This window comes from Perissodus microlepis, chromosome 1 (genome assembly GCF_051167445.1).
Source record: "Perissodus microlepis isolate ML-2025 ecotype Zambia chromosome 1, ASM5116744v1, whole genome shotgun sequence".
Classification (NCBI taxonomy): domain Eukaryota; kingdom Metazoa; phylum Chordata; class Actinopteri; order Cichliformes; family Cichlidae; genus Perissodus; species Perissodus microlepis.
This window is the reverse complement of record NC_140461.1, coordinates 24695898-24715692: the sequence shown is the minus strand read 5'-3', so window position 1 is coordinate 24715692 and position 19795 is coordinate 24695898. Positions and strand designations below refer to the sequence as shown.

At 42.7% G+C, this 19795-nt stretch overlaps 1 protein-coding gene across 2 annotated transcripts in view; it reads right to left on the bottom strand.

Annotated features, from left to right (window-relative positions):
• The window catches only part of pcdh17 (protocadherin 17), a 67671-nt gene extending 52712 nt beyond the window's left edge, over positions 1 to 14959 (bottom strand). The window contains exons 1-2 of one of the 2 annotated variants that reach the window (XM_084936835.1): positions 14157 to 14959; positions 10593 to 13388 (exon numbers count right to left, since the gene is read on the bottom strand). In XM_084936835.1, coding sequence (XP_084792961.1) covers positions 10593 to 13088 — 2496 coding nt within the window. In that variant the 5' untranslated portion in view covers positions 13089 to 13388; positions 14157 to 14959. The remainder of the gene's footprint in view (positions 1 to 10592; positions 13389 to 14156) is intronic. The other variant, XM_084936842.1, reaches the window with a different exon arrangement.
• Positions 14960 to 19795: the final 4836 nt, after the last annotated feature.

The window sequence follows — 19795 nt, the reverse complement described above, 5'->3', positions numbered from 1 at the left end:
GCAGTTTGCCAGCTTTCTAAAATAGCAGTGTTGTTTTCCCTCAATGCTTGAGACATTTTATGTAGACTAACCAGCTGGTCTGGGAAGCTTACAGCTGGGACCAGTCTTAGTATTATTGATAAAAGAAAATATGTGAACTTGGGGTAAAAGAAAAGTGAATGAGGATTGGGAGATAGAGGACTTTAGCTAAGGCTACATTATTTATACACCTTTGAAACTGAGGGGAAAGCATGAAAAAAAGAAAAGGTGTGTAGTGTATGATGATCTTGATGCACTAGATACTAATCATTCAGTACTTGCTCATCAATAGTTACAAAAGCTCTGCAGTTAACTGAAGTCATGAGTCAGCTTTGACCTTCTTTAACTCATTATTCCAACGCCAAGTCAGCCCGAAAATCTAAAGCAGAGCTAACACACTGTTCATATCTAAGTGTAGGAAAGAGCAGGAATATAGTATTTGAGCACTAAGCACTTTTCAATTTGAAGTAAAAAGTCTGACAGCTTGATAAATATGCTTGTTTGTTTTGGTTCAGAAGACTGACAGCCCCCTAATGTCTGTTCACTAAATATGAACTTTATGGTGACAACAAGACTTGAATGTTCAGCTATCGAATCAACCAATCACAGCAATTCAGTGCATTTAGGCCTGCAGCCTGGTCTTGAGCATCAGAATGGGGAAGAAAGGTGATTTAAGCAATTCTGGATATGGCTGGTCTGAGTATCTCAGAAACTGCTGATCTACTGAGACGTTCTCCACACCACCATCTCTTGGGTTTGAAGAAAAAGGTTGTGAAAAGAGAAAATATCCAGTGAGCGACTGTTCTCTGGGTGAAAATGCCTTGTTGATGCCAGAGATCAGAGGAGAATAGCCAGGCTGCTTGGAGGTGATAGGAAGGCAACATTAACTCCAATATCCACTTGATATAACCAAGATGTGCAGAAAAGCATCTCTGAAAACACAACATGTTGAAACTTGAAGCAAATGAGTATCGGCAGCAAAAGACCACACCAGCTCACCAAAATTAGACAACAGACGGGTGGATTTGGTGTAAAGAGCATGAAAGCATGGATCTAACCTGCAGCCGTTCAGATTGGTGTTGGTTGTGCAATGTTTGCAGGGATTGTTTTGGTTTTGTTTTTTTGGGTACACTTTGGGTCCCTTAGTACCAAATGAGCATTGTTGGTGTTTTAGTCCATCCCATTATAACCACAGTGGACCAGTCTTCAGATGGATGCTTCAAACAGCATAACACAAAATATCACAAAGCTCAAATCATCTCAAACTGGTTTCCTGAACATGACAATGAGTTCACTGCACTCAAATTGCCTCCATAGTCATCAGATCCCAATCCAATAGAGCACCTTTGGGATGTGGTGGAACAGGAGATTGATATCATGGATGTGCAGCTGACAAATCTGCAGCACGCCAATACGAACAGAAATCTCTCTGAGATGTGCTTCTAGCACTTTTTTGAATCTGTGCTATAACAAATTTAAGGCAGGCCTGAAGGCAAAATTGTCCCCAACCCGGTACTACCAAAGTGTGCCTAAAAGGTTTGCTGGTGAGTGTATGATTACTGATAATAACTATTAAAGGGGTGATAACATTGAAAGGGATGCACAGAGCCAGTCCAGCCAAGCACAGTTGTTAAGCTAAGTTAAGCAGTCTGTTTGCTATAGCAAGAAATAGTTAGCAAATAGCAACAGCCAGAGACAAAGGCTATGCAAGTTACCATCTCCATGTGTTTATGTTTAAAGTGACCACATTGAAACTGTAAACTGCCCCAGGATAGCCCCACCCTCACCAGCATGTTTCATACGACAATGACAAAAGCAGTTTTTTTAGGCATATCACCTACACCTGGCACACAGTCAAAATGAGGCTCAAGCTAATATTTTGGTAATATTGTCAGGAACTGCTGCAATTATTATGCAAAATTCATTCTAAAGGGGGAAGAAAATAATTCTTCTTTAATATCTTTAATATAATTAAATAATGGGGATTTACACAAGTAACTAGAAATATCTGCAGAGTAGGGCAAACACTCAAGAATACATAAAAGACATTCATAAAATAAACTCACCAAGTCTGTATCCTTCAGCTTTTGGAGTCATTTGTAATAAGCTAGTATTTGACTTCTGCTTATGTTCACATTTTCCAACTAATTATTAAACCCTCTCATCTTGTACTTATCCAACATGTATTCTATTTTTATTTAGGAAAAAAAAAGAAAGAAAGAAAAAGCTTTTTTTGTAATTTAGTGCTAAAACAAGCCATCACAAATTGTGGTCTTGTTTGTGGGTTAACAAGACAGAAGCTGAGCGCTTGTGAACAAAATCATTAAAGAGCAAATTATTCCGTTTGAATTGATGGAGGAAGAGCCATTCTGTGGATGAAAGGATTTTAGATATTTCCCCAAAGCACCAAACCAAGGCCAGACGCAGATACATAAATACACACACACAGAAAAAAAGGCACAGAACGCGTGCATATGTCTAATATCAATACATGCACAAGTGCACATACACACACCTGGGTTCTCCCTGTCTGCTGCAGATGGACTATGTTTCACTTCAAGGTGACCTATCTACTGTACATGTATCGGGTCAGCGGGGGTGAGGCAGCTTAGCCAAGGAAGGAGTGGAAGACAGAAAGGATACTGTCCGTGCACCTGGGTAAAGGCTGACAGAAAAGGCTTTAGGATAATGCTCCGTTGTCAAAGTTCCGGACGCTGGTTTCTCTCGCTCTCTTTTAAGTGTGTCTATGGTGCATTAAGAATCTGTCAGAGCAGCTTTAGTATTAATCAGCTAGCCCACAGAAGAAACAATCGCACATAATCTCGCGCTCTAAACCCCGCTGACCTTCTCTTCAAATGCATAGATGAACTCCCCTTCAAACCACAGTCATTTAAAGACACACGCAGAGGCAAGCGCACACACACACGCACACACACTCTCACAGGCCCTGGCACCAGCGCTGGTAATTTGTTTCCTCCCAGCTCTCACCCTCCCTTGCAGACTACCTGATTGGTTTCTCCCACGGCTGCACCCATGTCTCTCCACCTGGGAGTACATCGACTCAGCGTGTCAACGTGACCTCAGAAGAGGACGCATTTTTAGACAGTGTGTATGTGCATGTGTGTGTGTGAAAAGAGACGTTTTACCCCATCAATCCAGGGAGTAGAGACGAGGGGAGAGGGAGAAGGAGAAGAGAGGAAACAGGAGAAAAGGAGACAAAGTTCCATTCATCATCTCAGCAGCGTAGAGAGTGTATAAAAAGCAAGACGCGTTCAGAGTCATCACTGAGCCAACGCTTCCATCGTGGTACTTCATTTATTAGGACAGTGCGCAGATCAATACGCCAGACATATACACCCTGTACTGTTGACAAGATAATCTCATCATTATGAATTTGGCTTGGGTCGTCAGTAACATGAGCAATCGCGACGCTTATCAGAGATGACAAGAGCAGAAAGAAAGGGAACCCTAAAATGGGGAGAGAAAGAAAGCACGGGAAAGCCAGGGAAGAGCGAGCGAGCGCGAGTTCTTCTTTTACTAAACAATGCTCAGAGCGATAGATAATGAAAAACAGTATTTCAGTACCAAACAGAGCAAAAATCAATAAGAAATGGAGCAAACCAGCAATTGATCTTTATACTAAAGGCCCCAAAAAGATTTCTCTCTAAGACATAAACCCAGAGAGGGGGACCAATTGAGTATATCTGTGTAGTACAATAGAAAAAGATGAGACTGGCCAAATATCCCATTTTCAATACACCATTAGCACTCTGCATCGCCGTCACTACCCCGAAGAGCAGGCAGAGGCGACGTCTGACAACAAATCTTGTGTGCCCACCACTTAAAGGGCCTTTTGTTTAGACAATAACATCTGAGAGCGCCGACTCATTCGCCTGTGTTGCCACAAACACATAACAGCCACTGCAAAACACAGCGGCTGTCAATTCCCTTCAGACGCGCGCAGGGCTTTAGACATGGGAGTCAGATTTCAAACTGCGCTACAGATAAGCTGGAACAGAAGAGACAGTGGGATCTCTGGATCACTCTTATTAGAGAGTCAGACGTTCGCAGAGACATTCACAGCACGTGCACGCAAAAAACAGAGACTGGCAGAGTGAGGAAACAAAAAACCAAAAAAGATGCTCCTCATATTGCAGCAAATTGTAATTTCTTGATTGGGAAGAGTGTAATGTACTCTCCCAATCAGTAGTGATTGCGTAAAGGGAAAGAAGTTGTTTGGAAACAGATTGTTTTTGACACGCAGTTAGGTGAATTTAGAGGAAATAAAACGGTACTCATTGTGTATCCCTCCAATCAATTAATCTCATTACTAATGTAGCTGTGGAAGTGCTGAACTGTAAAAGGCAAGGACATGGGGAGAGAGAGAGAGAGAAGGAGAGAGGCGAGTGGGATAAATCACTCCTCTAATACTAATGAGATAGAAGGTGAGAACAGATTCGCATAACTCATTCTTTCGGCTGCGTGTTGTTTCTGCAGCACATGCCTAGGGGGCATGGTGAAGGAAGATGTGGCAGAAATAAAAGCTCTCTCCGGTTGGACCGGCGCCAAGACACAGCGGAGCGAGCGAGTTCTACTTTGTTTGACTTTGAAAGTGTTTGATTTACAGCAAGGAGACCCAGCTGCTGGCAGCTCAAAGAATGCATTGCCACGCCGTGTGCAGCACGCAGCCGTCGGTGTGCTTGTGTATGTTAGCGCGCATTACTGTGTGGTCACTTTTATCTATACCCATCTATTGCTGCGGCTGAGACTCCCCGCTGCCTAAAACGTTAAGTCTAAAGACCCCAGGAGGGATCTAAGAGTCTTCAGGGGGCAGGCAGCCACTACAGGGAAGCCCATTCCAATCTGAGGGAACCAGCAAGACCGGTGCTTCAGAGCACAGCTGGTGGTAGCTCTGAGGGTATGTGTGTGCACGCACACAACCCCCCCACAAACACAGGTAGACACATGGTAGCTGAATGCTAGATTCCTCCACTGTGAAGGTTATGCTTTATGTTGTGTTCTCGTTAGTTTGGGAGCTCTGTTAATGCCTGGTTGGCTCCTTGTGCCTGACTTGTTTGAGCACAATGCCAGCAGCAACAACGTAACTAGGGACATGCACAAATGTTTATTTATCGCAATCTTCCGTCTTCCTTTTTTTTCTCCCCCTCCTTCTATGAAATATGACACGTCGGAGGGTATTCTCTATAAAAAAGAACACCTTACAGTAGAATGGTTGTAAAGTGACAGCATCGACGGTGTAGGCGTGCACCTGCCAGTGTCAGCGTGGTCAGGAAAATAAGACACAACGGCAGCCAACATCAGCCAACATGGTCTCAGCAGCCTTGTAATTACAGAACAGCAGAGTAATTAATAAGTCGCAAAGGACTCGCCAGCCCGCATATGAAAAGTAAACCAAGCTAATCAACGGCACTTGCTGCTCAATGGAATGACATGATAAGATGAAGCTCTGGTGTCAGGGAATTAGGCAGAAGAGTGCTGCTCATCCACTCCACCTCTATTACACACAAACACACATAGAGGTACACACAAACACACAATAACTAAGGAGTGGATGTCTACTGACAGGCCACAGTCTTATTATCATGCCCATGTCATCTCCAATAGGCTGCTTCCTACTGAACCAAGCAAATTGGTTTAATGTGTCCGGCCAATTTGGCTATCACAGAGCTCAACTTGTGTTTTCATATCCCGTCTCTTTCTCTACCCTCGCAAAAAAAAAAAAGAGAATACAATTCTTCCATCGCCTTGCACTGTCACCCCGGTGGGTCTGTTAAAAATAATGAAATTACGCAGCGCACAGGCACGGCAGCTGGCTAAAAGGACATCTAAATAACACCAAAACATGGCACTCTTTACATACAGCACATTGTTTTTGTCTCTTCTATATCCGTTTCAGTTTGATCCACAGTTTGATTTGACTTGAGTTTAAGTTACAGAGAAGGAGTGCGTGTGTGTAGCGGTGAGCATATAGTCAGGGGCCAACATTTCAATTATTCAGCAGGGTTACTTGGATTTTTGAAAACTTGCAATAAATAAAACATTGACTTCTACAGCTGCAGTGAAATCTCAAGCAAATTCACCGGATACTCGTAGCATCTGTATTTGCAATGAACTGTTAATTGCACGAATGGAAGTTTTATGCCTGTGAGCCTGTGTGATGTTTTCTGTGTCTAAAGAAAACATTAACAGTGAGCGAGGAAGACAAAGACAACAGATGTGTGCGTTACTACCACACCGGACTTTTCTAAAGTCTTTCAGGTAACTTTTCTAAAAATCTAAAAGTGTCACAGCCCCACAAGCAGAGGGGAAAACGAAACGCACCGTAAGGACAGGAACGAAGCGAACGAACGCTCAAATTCTGCTTCTGTCAGAGAGTCTGCGTCTTCTGTTTCCATCTTGGCCGGCGTTCTTGCCCACCGTCTTCCGCCCATTTCCACAAATACGTAGCCAGAGACCGTCGATGCTTATCGTGACATCTTCCGCTTTCCTCTGATTTGTTAAATGATTTATTAATGAAAGAGGATGTAAACATAGCTGCTGTTCTGTGCATTACAAGAGCTGCTACAGCAACGCTGTTGAAGTGTGCACCTTTGCAAGCACCACAGATGAAAATGCCAATAATGGCAACTAATAAACAAAAGCGTTTCTGTGTTTTGGCTTAAGAGAGATGTCCTAATTTACAGCACTTCCCTCATGCAACGCTCTACTGGTATCTATCATATGAGCTTTGGGGAGATGAAGAAAAAATAAAAGCGCTTATTAATAATTCAGATTTTTAGTGTGTAGCGTTATGTACAGTACCAGCAGGTTTATTTGAGGAAATATGAAGATATACCCTGAGGTAAGCTGATATTTTTTAAGGACTGGCAAGCTCAAATAAAACTAATCTTGCCCAGTGACTCAGAGCCTCAACTGGGGGACAAATGCACACAAATTGCAAAAAGTTTTTTTTTTTTTTTTTAAACTGTCTCCCATTCCTGAAATGACTGCCTGCGCATCCAGTTGCTATGCTGTCGATCAAGGTTTCAGTGCGTACAGGTTTACCAAACTTGTTCCAACAGAAAGCTCCGGAGGAAAGTAGTTATCTAAAGATGAAGGGAGAGAAATGAAATAAAGAGTGCTTTTCTATTCACTGCCTCAGTGGCCACTGAGGTGTGGGAGCAATTTCAATACAATGCACAGCGGAGGCTTTGATAAGACTTTTCAGCGGAATCCTCAAAAACAGTCCTTCACACGTGCATCTGTGTGTTTGGGTGGACGAGCGCGCGCGTTTCTTTGAGGAAGGGCGTTTCAACGTTCGGACAAATACAAGATTGTCACGCTCATAAAAGAGTAGGGGCTCTGTCACGGAGCCTGCCAGCTAAAGGCTTAAATCACACGCCTGGAATACACAATGACGTTAAACCCACACACATCCACACACACTCACAGAATCTCCCTAAATTATGCAGAGTAAGACCATTCCTCAAAGCATCAATTTTCAACATCTGCTCCGGCTACATTGCTGGCAGGTATGTGCTCAGTCTAAACAGATGAAAACAGTGATTTTTTATTTTGTTTGTTTGTTTCTTTTTCTTAGTAAGTACGCTTTTCAAATGATCACAGTCACCACTCTTTACGTTTGTTTTTATTCCAGGAATATTTAATTCACCGAATAGGATTTTGGATCTTTTTATTGTGTGTGAACTCAATCCCAAAATTCCATAAATTCAGATATTGTCACTCAAAGAAGTGCGGCTGCTCGCCTGGTAAATCCACAAGAAAAAAAATGCTATATTTCATGTGTATGAATGTCTGGCATTTCTCATTAGAGCAGCAGGGAGTCTTCTTTGCAAATGACAAGTGACAGTGTCAAGTCAGCAGAGACTGGAGCCCCGTTCCTCCCCGTCACCCCACACAAGGCAGAATGCCGCCACCTAAAGGCAGCTCTTATAGCCTTCCTGACACCCCCTTTTCTTTTCTTTTTTTTTGCCTTTGCATTACTTGCACCTTATTAATGCGAACGGTCTCCCACTAAGACGAGAATCTGTTTAATTAGAGTTTTGTGGTGAATCTAATTAGAAACACTCAAAACAAATCAATATGATAAAATATGGGTCGTTTGAACGCCATGACACAAGGTGTCTCTGTTTGGTTACAGTGGTGATGTCAGCTGTTCACAAAAGTAAAAGAAATGAAAAAAAAAAAAGAGGAACGTGCATACTAGGTGCACATTGCTGCCTAAAGCATGCTCGTGACAGATTGGACTTAAGTGTGAAGTAATGAAAAGTAATTCCTTCTTCCCGAACACTGAGACAATTTGCTGCAGACTGGTCTTAACCTTGATTCGACGCTAAGTAATTCCCTTCAACGCCAAAATTAGGCATCATTACTTATCATCCATCTTCTTATTCCAGGAATTCTCTCTACAAATGAATCTGGCACTGTGGTGACAATGATAAGGTCAGCAGAGCTCTGCTGATGTGTTCGTATTATTCCCTTCTCCCAGCTAGAAACCAACCAGAGCCTTTCTGCCAGCTCACTGCTATAAAACATCATTAGAGGCCGGAGTATGGAGAAAGACTGGAAGTTGAAGACAACTACAGCGGCTCTACTTGGAACAAGTTTGGTAAACCTGTATGTACAGATGAAGACAGCGGCACTGAGGTGCCCTTGTGAAAGTGATTGACCATGCGATATGCTCGCCAAGTTTATCCATCTCCTTATTTATTTTTTTCCCATATAGCCTCTCCTTTGTGACAACTGTAGTGACAGATGGGCTGAGAGGCCTTGGGATCGATAGAAGGGGAATTCTGTCTTTGTTTCCTGACATTTTTCCCATAGCCACGCTAGCCGACTCAGGTTACTTACTGTCCACGCGCAGGGAGAAGCGAGGATGGAGTAGGGAGGAGGGAGGAATGAGATACGCTTCTGTAAAGCCTCTGAAGAAACTTAATGCCTCAGGCCATCTCCCTCTACACAGGTTTCTGTTGAATAATACAATAGAGCACCCTGAACGCCTGATGCGTCGAAGGGGACCGTCTGTAAACAAGACACCAAGGAATGTGTTGTTGCCTTTCCTGCTAGTTTCCCCTTTGACAGTCTGAATAAAGAGCGAAAAGGAAGCTCTCAAACTGTATGTGTGTGTGTGTGTCTGTGTGTGAGACAGCCTTGTGTTGTCCAATTCATCATCACTACATTAACAGAGAAACAGCCTGCAGAAAGGCCCAGCAATTATTCTCTCTCTCTGATTAGGAAGCCTTAACGATCTTTTTGCTGACCCTTGCCCTGTGCAGCTGGTTCATAATAAAAGCAGGGATGAGGCTGAGAGTGAGAACAACAGACAGTGGTCTTCCTCCCTGGTGGGAATATGTCACATCCGATCACCGTCACGATCAAGTCCTCATCCACTGAAAGCAGTGGGGAAGCAAAAAAATGTAAAACAGAAAAAAAAAAAAAAAAGCTAAAAATTAATAAAGTGCAACTGGCAAAAATGTCATGCCCTAACAGTGTCAAGCAGTATAAGACTATGATATAAAATTCAGTGCCAAATCATAGCATATGTTCTCTCAAGGTATATGTTCTCTCATAGCATTGTCAGCTGAAAAACCAACAAGCACTTGGAGAGAGTGGGGAAGAAGATGGAGGTTCTTTTAGCAGGAAGAAACTTACAGAACCAGAATCAGGGTGGGCGACCGCTTTGGCCAGAATAACGGGTAAATATCGTAATAAGGGTAAACTGTGCCACGACTGCCCATTATCCCCAGCATTACGTACCAATGTCTTAAGCAGGCTCTAATCCTTGTCTGACACGACAGACTTTTAATGGGCTTAAGGCCAAAGACACAGAGAAGTTATCACATTAGAGGCTTATACACCCAGTACTCTGCTCAAAGACTTATAAAGTAGCTGTGAAAATAGGTACAATCTCCTAATCTCTAGGAATTAAAACCCACTAGAATAAACCTCATATAGCTATAGAATTTCATGTCTCACCAAAAGAAAAGGGAGAAAAGAAAAAAAGAAAAAGCATCAGTCACTGTTTGGAGGAGCTTCACTATCACTTTAAGACATCTGTTGCTGTCACTCTGTATATGTTTAAATTTAGAAAATATTCAGGTAAAAATCATTTAAACAAAACTGATCTAGATGTAATTTTTTGGATTAAAGCAAGAACATTTCTTTGGAATTATGACAATGGTCCAAAATAGGATATATACCTGCTTATAAGACACGCTAAGCTCTTGACTCCACAGCAATGAGATGACAGCGACTGAAAACTGATTTCAAAAGCCTGCCGTGACATATTCCAAGCACAACCGATTTGTGTTGATGTCACTGGCTCTGTTCTATGAGAGCACCAGAATGACTGTTTAATCCTTCTAATGCTCACCCCCCCTCTTCCTTTCTTATCTTTGTCTCAGTGCTTCTGGGCCTCTCTGCCTGTCCTTGTCTTTTTTTTTCTTTCATTTTATAAAACAAGGGGTGGGGGGCTGATACAGGAAGTGGGACCTTTGTGAGTCCTGTGACGTAAAAATGGTGGCACAACAGTGAAGGAGTGCAATTTCTCTTACCTGTATGATGGACATGCGGTTAGTAGGTGTATCTGTGGTGCTGGTGACTGGGCCTGTGAAGCTGGTGTGGCATCCCACGTGGCCTTGGGGCACGCTGAGGTTATTGGCAGTGGGTTTGAGGTACATGACCTCTGACCTTGGTGAGCTGAGTGGCAGACGTGTCTGGTAGTCAAAGTACATGGGAGAGGTGGCCAAGGAAGGGCTGCTTACCACATTCATCACATTCATGGCATCCCGCTCCTCCACCTCGCTCTGCACCAGCATGATGTCGTTCTTGTTAATCTTCTTCTTCTTCCCTTTCCCCAGCTGCGGGTGCGAGTACTCTGCAATGCGACAATTGTAAGTGCGAATCTCCTTGTTTTCCCGCTTGCACTTGATAGCTATGGTCACCATGGCAGCCAAAAGCATGATAGATATGATGCTAAGAGTTACAATAAGAGGCAAAGACATGTCCCAGTTCTGATTGTCCTTCATGTGCGGCAGTCCATCAGGAGGTCGTCCATTGGAAGCCTTGATGATGAGCCTGGCGGCAGCGGTCAGAGTCGGCTTGCCGTGGTCCGATACTCGAATGATCAGCTCAACAATGGGGCTCACGTCGTCCCAGAATGGGTGGGCCGTTCGTACCTCGCCGGTCACTGGATCAATCTCAAAGAGATGCTCCTCATTGCCATCTGATATCTCATAGGTAAGCCGCCCACTTTCACCGTAGTCATTGTCTACCGCCCTCACTGTGGTGACAATGTAGCCAACGCCAACATTACGTGGCACGTGGATTTCAGCGGTATCATTCTGAAGAAGCGGCAAAACTATGACAGGGATGTTGTCATTGACATCCAGAACACTGATGCGCACTGTAGCATTGCTCTCCAAGTGCGGAGATCCTGCATCCTTAGCCAGAACCTTGAAGTCAAAATATTTTATTTGCTCATAGTTAAAAGATCGGACAGCATAGATGGCTCCATTAGCAGCATTCACATTAACATAGGTGTTGACATCACCCCCACTAACATTGGAGTTAATTATGCTGTAGTACACGGTGCCATTTTGCCCAAGGTCTGGGTCATGTGCCAGAACTGACCCCAGGTATTCCCCAGGTATGTTGTTCTCAGGAATCTGAAGAAGGTAGACTGACTTGGTAAAGCGAGGGGTATTGTCATTCTCATCCAGGATCTTTACTGTGAAGGATTTTGTGGAGTTCAGAGGAGGTATGCCGTTGTCTTTGGCCACAATGGTGACATTGTACTCGTCCTGCATCTCCCTATCCAAGGGCCTGTCTGTCACCACTGTGTAAAAGTTGTCATAGTTCTCTTCGAGTTTAAAAGGTACATTACCTAGGACTCTGCATTGAAGCTGCCCATTCCTGCCCGAGTCCTTGTCTGTGACACGGACCAGAGCAATGACAGTGCCTGGAGGAGCTGCCTCACTGATGGCCCCCTGTCTCACAGACACAAAGCCTATAGATGGCCAGTTATCATTCCTGTCAAGCACTTTAACGGTCACTTTACAATGGCCTGGGATTGGATTGGGACCTAGATCCTTTGCCTGGATGTCAATCTCAATAACTGGGCTTTCTTCATAGTCAATTTCACCCTGAATCTTTATGACTCCTGTTCTTGAATCTATGGAGAAAAGCTCTCGGATTCTCTCTGGAGCATAGCCACTAAAGGAATAGACTACTTGTCCATTGTTCCCCTCATCAGGATCGGTGGCATTTAGATCAATCAAGACTTTTCCAGGAGGTGAATTTTCAGGAATTTCCACAACATACGAGGGCTGATCAAACACAGGGCTGTTATCATTGGAATCAATAACTTTAACATTTATTTGCATGGTGCCTGACCTAGGATATTCGCCCCCATCAGTGGCTGACAATATAAGGGTGTGATGGCTTCTTTCTTCCCGGTCCAGTGGTCGTTGAATAACTAATTCTGGGAATTTAGTCCCGTCACCACGGGATTTTACCTCCAAAGAAAAGAGATTGTAGTCATCGCGTGTTATTTGATAGGTTTTCAGGCCGTTTTCCCCTGCATCTGGGTCATGTGCGCTGGTCAGGGGAAAGCGTGTCCCTGGGACTGCATTTTCAGAAATGTCAATATCAATCTGATCCGAAGGAAACATAGGTGAGTTGTCATTGATGTCCTGAATATCTATCTTGATCATGCATATCTCCTTGTCGTTGGCAAACACTTCCATTGAGAGCTGGCACTTGGGGTTTCTCTTACACAATGTTTCCCTGTCGATGCGCTGTTTCGTATACAGCAATCCGCTTTGTGGGTCCACGTCGATGAGATGCGGGGCTGAGTTCTCCAGCACTCTGAAGTTGGCTTTCTTACCCTGTCCTCCCTGCCCAGTCTGTTCAATTCCAAGTCTGGCATCTTTGGCAATGTTCCCAATCACTGTACCTGGACCCTGCTCCTCTGGGACAGAGTAATTCAAGTTTTTCAATGTCAGGGCTTGAGCCCACAAGAGCAGGAAAAAGAAAATAGAAAGATACATCTCCACTCAGTTAAAAGCTGGTATGATCTGTGTTGAGATTAGCCCCTCCTTTTAACTGTTGATATTTTGCTCAAATGTGGTATTTCTGTTATCCAGGACAAAATAAAGAGTTCTGTTCATCATGCGAGGCCTTGACATTTGTCTTTGTGGATTGTTTTTGCTCTGTCGCTCTCTTCCTCTGCGAGCAATCTGTGGCGCTGAGCACCTAATTTATATTCAGCTGAGCATCCAGACTCATCTGAGCAATAATCGGGATCCAGTCTCCAAACAGAATAGTCACTGCAAAGTGTTCAAAACCACCTAAGAAGGAAAACAGAAACAAGATATAGATGTTATAATATACATGAATCAATTAGCCACTCAAATGAAACGACACTGAGCCGCACTGGCCATTCTGCCAGTAAGAAATCAGATCCACCTCTGAGCCAAAAATGAAACAAAGCTCATGTGTAATTCATCTCCACATTTACGGAGGAAGCTTGTCAATTAGTTAACCTTGGGAAGACACTCCACGCAGCATAAAATACATGGGCAAATAATGATTCTCTTTGTAGCTTATTTACTCCATAAATACCACATCCTCAGTGCATTTTTTTCAATCTATCTCTAATGTACAATGGACTACCTGACCCGAGCGCGATAATGGCCCATTCACACATTAGGAGAACTCAAACTGCAATAGGGCAACTTCAATAATGTGGTATCACTGCAGGCGTACAACTGAACACGGCCTATTGTGGCGGCTATTCGAATAAGTGTGTATAAAATGAGCCTCTTACACGCATTAACAAATCCGCATAATCCGGATATTTAAAATGAGCCTTATAAAAATTCAGAAATGAGCTGCCAACATCTCAGCACAGCCGTGTAATTCTCTCCACTCGTGCTCTCTGCCTCTCTTTCTCCCTCTTTCTGTGAGAGAGATTCATCGCTCCTTGGAAGAAGACGAAGAAGAAGCTGTTGCATCCGCATGCATGGGGATGGTTGCGAGATAAGGTTTGGAAACGAGCAACAGACAGCGGAAAAATAAGAGAAGAGATGTCAAATGATGTCAAATATATAACTTACCAAAAGAAACTGCGCAAATAGTCCAAGGATAGAACTGTACAAAAAAAGAAAAAAATATAATAACAACAAAAGGAGAAAGACAAAAATTAAAAACAGTCAGTTCCAGCAGGGTTTAGGGAGAGTTTCGTCTCCTTAGCCCACTTCGGTAGGTGCCACCCGTATCCTCCTTCTCCTCTTTGTGAAGAGGGAGAGAGGGGGGAAAGCCACAAGCCTCCAATGCACACGCAGGCTACAGTGCAGCGCAGTGGAAATAAAAAAAAAAGTGCTCCAGAAAAGTATGACTGTAATGTCAATGAGCTGAAGTCCTCTCCGCTGTCTGATTAGGATGCAGCGGCTCGCCTTCTGCCTGCAGTGAGTCACCGTTCTTCAGGAAGGAAAACTGAGAAATACTCTACGAAGAAGAAGAAGAAAGGAGGGGAAAAATCCAGATGTGTGGTAAGGTAGATCCAAAGTGAATATTTGAAAGGCAGTCAGTGTTTTTTCCGCCGTTCGAGACAGCACAGAGTTACTGATTCCCGTAGTGGCATTTTTGTCCTTGCCCGTCGTCCCCGTCAAAGTCCACGCACACACACATGCACACACACACATATATATATATATACACAGATACACAGAGAGACAGCTGCTGAGGAGGTGGTCAGCAACAACGCCGCATTCCGGCACAAGTCTCCCCTATATCTGTCAGAAAATGTGTGATTTCCTTCAGCACGCACGCACGCACAGTCGTTATTTACTATTTCGCGCACGCAGCACAGCCCTAAGCCCACGGAGCGCTTCCTCTCACTGACTGAACTCCGGACACCGCATGGTGCATTAAACATTGTCGCTACTCCTCTGGCAGCCAATGATTTTGAAGAGGTGGGAAGAGAAGGAGGGGATTCAAAAGCCGCTGTGGGTACTGACTACAAATGATTGGTGGCTTGCAGTTCACCGGTGGCGGATGGGTTTTTTTTCAAACCGCACTTCATTGTTGTTTACAATAAAGGAAACGGTGCGTTGGGATGGGGGGTGGGGGGAGCGGGCAGGCTCACCGACATATGCACTGGGGCCAGGATGAAGTGGTTGGAAGTGTCCGTTACAGCATCAAAAAATAACAAGACGACAGATTTGAATCCAGTGGAAGTAAATTTCTCTGGTACAGAGCAGAGACCTCCCTGATCCCGACGTAAAAGCGCCAGTTTAATTCTTTGGTACACAACTGTCTTAGTTTTCTTAAGAGGGATTGTGAGTGTTTGGGAAGTGTGCGTTTTAGGAGCTACTTATTACACTTCGCAATTACCGGTCTACTTTCGCGGTTTTTATTTAAAGTTCTAGCTAGAGGCTTTATTTGCCGTGCCACCTGAGAAGCAGCAGAGATTGCGTTAATCATTTCCTGTGTAATTAAAGCTGCTAAATGTCTAGGCAACTGTATGATGGGAATTTATGATACATTTTGAATTAAGGACTGCAGCAGGCAGCCTATTCGATAGTGACAGTGAACTGTCATGGCTGTTTCAAACGAGAACAATTAACAGTAAACGTCCCCTAAGCAGTGGAACAAGGGCTAAGCTGTTCAGTCATAAGTAAGAGTATGTTGACCATCTGTGCTTTTAAATGTGTGCTAGACAAAATAAGGAATTTAAATAAATCATTTCAGACTTTAGGAAAATGTGATGTGCATTATTTTTTTAAAGCCTTTCTCCCTAGCAGCATCCCAGACACTAACTCAGCCAATATTCAGATTCAACAATATTAATAATACAATTAGTTTTTAACTGCAGGCTAACTCAGAGACACTTCCACCTTAGCTGGGTCAGGACATGCATTCAGAAAAACTGATTAGAAAAAAGTAATAAAAAGTTTTCTAATCAACCCACTGTGTCACACTGTTGCTCGTCATCATCCGTCCCACGGTTAGTAACTGGTGTGTATCTGCAAAAACGGCAGATTACAGGTCAAGAATTTTCAGTGGTACTTTTGGCTCAACTATCGCTTCATCATCACTTCAGCGCCAGCAGAGCTTCTGCTTCGCCAGGGCTTTACTAAACCTTTCATTTGGTGTTGCTATTTCAACACGTCAGCTTTGCTCAATATAATCATGTATATACATGGGTCTCAACCTCTTTGACTTTCCCGCTGACCTTTCTCCCTGACAGGGGGAATGACAAAAGTGTCAGATACGTTCAGTCAGATGGCGACCAAAGCTCATTATTAAACAGCAGGTTTGATGTACTAATGTCAAGATGTTGATAACTGATGAAGGTAAATGTCACATCATTGTCTCTATCTGTGCGCTGTTTGTGTGTGTATGGATCTGTGGTGCATATTTCCATTCCCTCACTGTGGCCTTCTTTAAACTTTCTCATGTGGGTGTTCACAGAATTAAGAGTTGACGTGGTGGACTTGTACAAGGCCAGTTTTTTTCTTCTTCTTCTTCTTTAAAGTCGATTGATTAGCAGCATTCTCTGAAATAATTTCTACATAATTCAGCCTGCTCTTGAACTGAAGTCGAATTAGTTGTTTTCCTCAAGACCGCATTGTCTTCACCGTTGGGTTTGTCATAATTTTCCTAAATAAAATGATTGCTTTATTTTGCTTTTCAGCTATGAAATGCTACGTAGTGAGCTCGAACAATGTCTGGAAAATCACCTGCCTTGATGAAATGTCGCCAGTGCTGCCAGAGATAAACCCAGCCATTAGCAGTTTTCTTCATTAGCCCAATTAAATGGCCCTCAGGAAATGCACTGACAGAAACCGTATTTGGAATGGGCTGCTGGTGAACAGCTGCATTAAAACCCTATTTTGTAAATTAAATTTCAATCTAATGGCAATAGCCTTTCTTCAGGTGATAATAAGAGGAAGAAGGCCTCTTCCTGCCACACTGTTTAACCCATTTTTTAAATTCCCTTTTCCTCCTTTTCCTATAGTCTGATTCACCTCTCCCCCCCCCCCACCCCCCAACAATGAAAAGTTTAACACTCCTACCACTACAAAGAAATTTAAACCATGAAAATGGAGCGCACGAAGCCAGAGTTTGTTCTTTTTCTCTGCTACGTCTGTCAGAAGAAGAATGGAGAAAAAAAAATCAGAGCTGACTTTTACACATGGAGAGTTTTTTCCAGCAGCAAACTGTCACCTCTGTCACCGCTACTTTTTACTCGGCTGTTGTTTGTCTCCCACATAAATTCTTGCCATGTTGCCATCTGTATCCATGTCTCTCTTCTTCTTTTTCTTCTTTACGCTGTTCATCTGGTTTGCCACATATAAGGAGAGGGGGTGTTTACATGACTTTGCTGGGGTTCAGCAGGAGAGAAAAGCTGGTTTCCTGTGTATCTATCAGCCCACTGTATGGCCATATTGGGTGAACGATGTATCAGTAAGGCTTTGTTTTTACTCACATGACGGTATGAAAGCTTAGAGCTTCACACTGATGATGTTTTTTAAGGAAATGTGTCTCCTTTGTTTTTCAAAGAGATAAGCCTTCGGCACTGTACATTAGCTACAGCACCCACCCAGTCTTGCTGCTCTATAAATATTAATCTCTTTCCAACAGGTCGCTTGCATGAGATCCGCTTTACTGAAAGTTAGTTCAACCTGCATTTGACCCCAAATACTGTATATTTTACAAGTTAATCCCTGAGTGTCTAAAAGAGGCTGTTGAAGCGGTAGCTCTCTGCACTTTAACGGCACAACATATCCTCAAATTGAACAGCAAAAAAACTATAAAAAAAATGCGCAACATAAAATACTACCCTTTCAGCTTCATTTGTTTTTGTCTGTTTATTCTCTGTCTACAGGCAGTTCTTTCTCAATACATTGGTATCTAAAGGTAAAGTGTGTGTATGCTTCAAATGAAACACGTTGTTATTTTTAAGGTAAATTGTGGCCGTATTGAAAAGCAGGGTGAAAAAGTCAAAGAAAAGGACACCATGAATTTTGAAAAGGAGATAACATTTTTCAATTCATAGTGAGTCACTGAGTCTTAATAAATGTAATTTAAAGCTCAGCCCTGATGTAAGAAGTTCATTTTAGATATCAAAGCTGTAGAACCCAAGTTCTACAACCGTGTCATGAGCAGAGCGGGACGGCAGTGTCAGATACCATTGATCCATTCAGCAAGATGGACAATGTGGGCTTAACTCAATTCTGTAATGCTTGGGCCACGGGAAACACTGTTTCTGTGTGTTCACCTTGCAAGAGCAGCTCCCTGACCTGGAGTATCATCAAACCTGAAGCAAAGCAGTGATTTATGCAAACGAGATCATAGACAAAAATAGTGAATTTCTAATTACTGATTTCTAATTCATCAGTAAATGGGCCGTGTGTAACAAACGCTTCTTTTACTGTGGTTGAGCACAATCTGAATCTGTTTGTGTGCCTCTTTTCTCTTTGGTTTAATGTGTTTGTCGACCAAATGTTCAGTGTTTGTACGTGTCGAGAAATATTTCCTGATCAATGCTCGTAAATGATTCTGCCTTATCAGTGAAGAAGCTTTTTTGTTTGTTTTGAGATGTTCACTTGTGAAGCAGCTTGAAAAACAACAATGAGTTCTCAGGTGGTTTTTTGTTAGTTTTTTTCTGATAGGAAAATAACACGGATGCTCTGTAATTTTACATTAGCTATAACCACTGTTTTACTGGAATAATGTTTGTCAGAACATGTGATTTTTTAAAAATATAGATTCCTAAAATCAACGCTCATTGTTTGGACAGAACTTAATGAAAATAATGGCCACAGTTTTAGACCTTGGTGTGCTTATTATGAATTTGAACAGGGTAATCTTCATTGTAACTATTTCAATGAATTCATCAAATAACTGGGTACATGTGATTCATTTTCCTAATTTTGTCTAACAAGTGTTTGGATGTGGGTAAGAAAGTCAAAATGTCCTCCTCCTGTTGATGTTTCCTCAAGTTCAATTTTGAGCATTTCTGTTTTGCCAGGCAGGCTTTAATCGGGCAGTAATGTAGGAGCCCTGTACAGAAGAAAAAAGATTTGACTATCCGAGAAAAGTCGAGTCAAGTTTAACAAAAGATGCAATCTCTGGCAGTGAATGGCCCTGTCTAGATGCAGAGAAAGCTTCTGGTTAGCAGCAAGATGTGTGGAAGAAATGATTCTCGTAACATGTTTTTCTTGCCGAGCTCCTTTCTTGCTCAAATATCATGCCTGTAGAGGCAAACATACAAAAAAGCTAAAGATCACAAAGGCAAAATTTGCAAACACAGACATTCAAATGGACTCTCCATGTATACCGTTACAGTGGTGGATGCTCATGTAACCGGTGTGATTCTGCGTTGTGTCTGATAAAAAAGGCAAAAGAAAGAAAGGCCTCCAAGTAAATCATTTGCCCACTCCAGCTCCTCTCCCACAGGGGAATTGTAGAAAAGGCCTGGCATTTATTTTTACATTAAACATAAAGTATGCATTTACACGTAACATATTTGACATAAGATAAAACAAAAACAACAACATGAAATCTGACATACCTGATAAAAAAGGTAAAAGAAAGAAAGGCCTCCAAGTAAATAATTTGCCCACTCCAGCTCCTACGACCAAATACAAACAGTGGGGAAGAGGGTTAGCTCAACCCACCACAACTTCCAAGCTAGCAAGGAGTATATATTCATGCTAGCATTTATGGCGCCTAAAACACATTTATG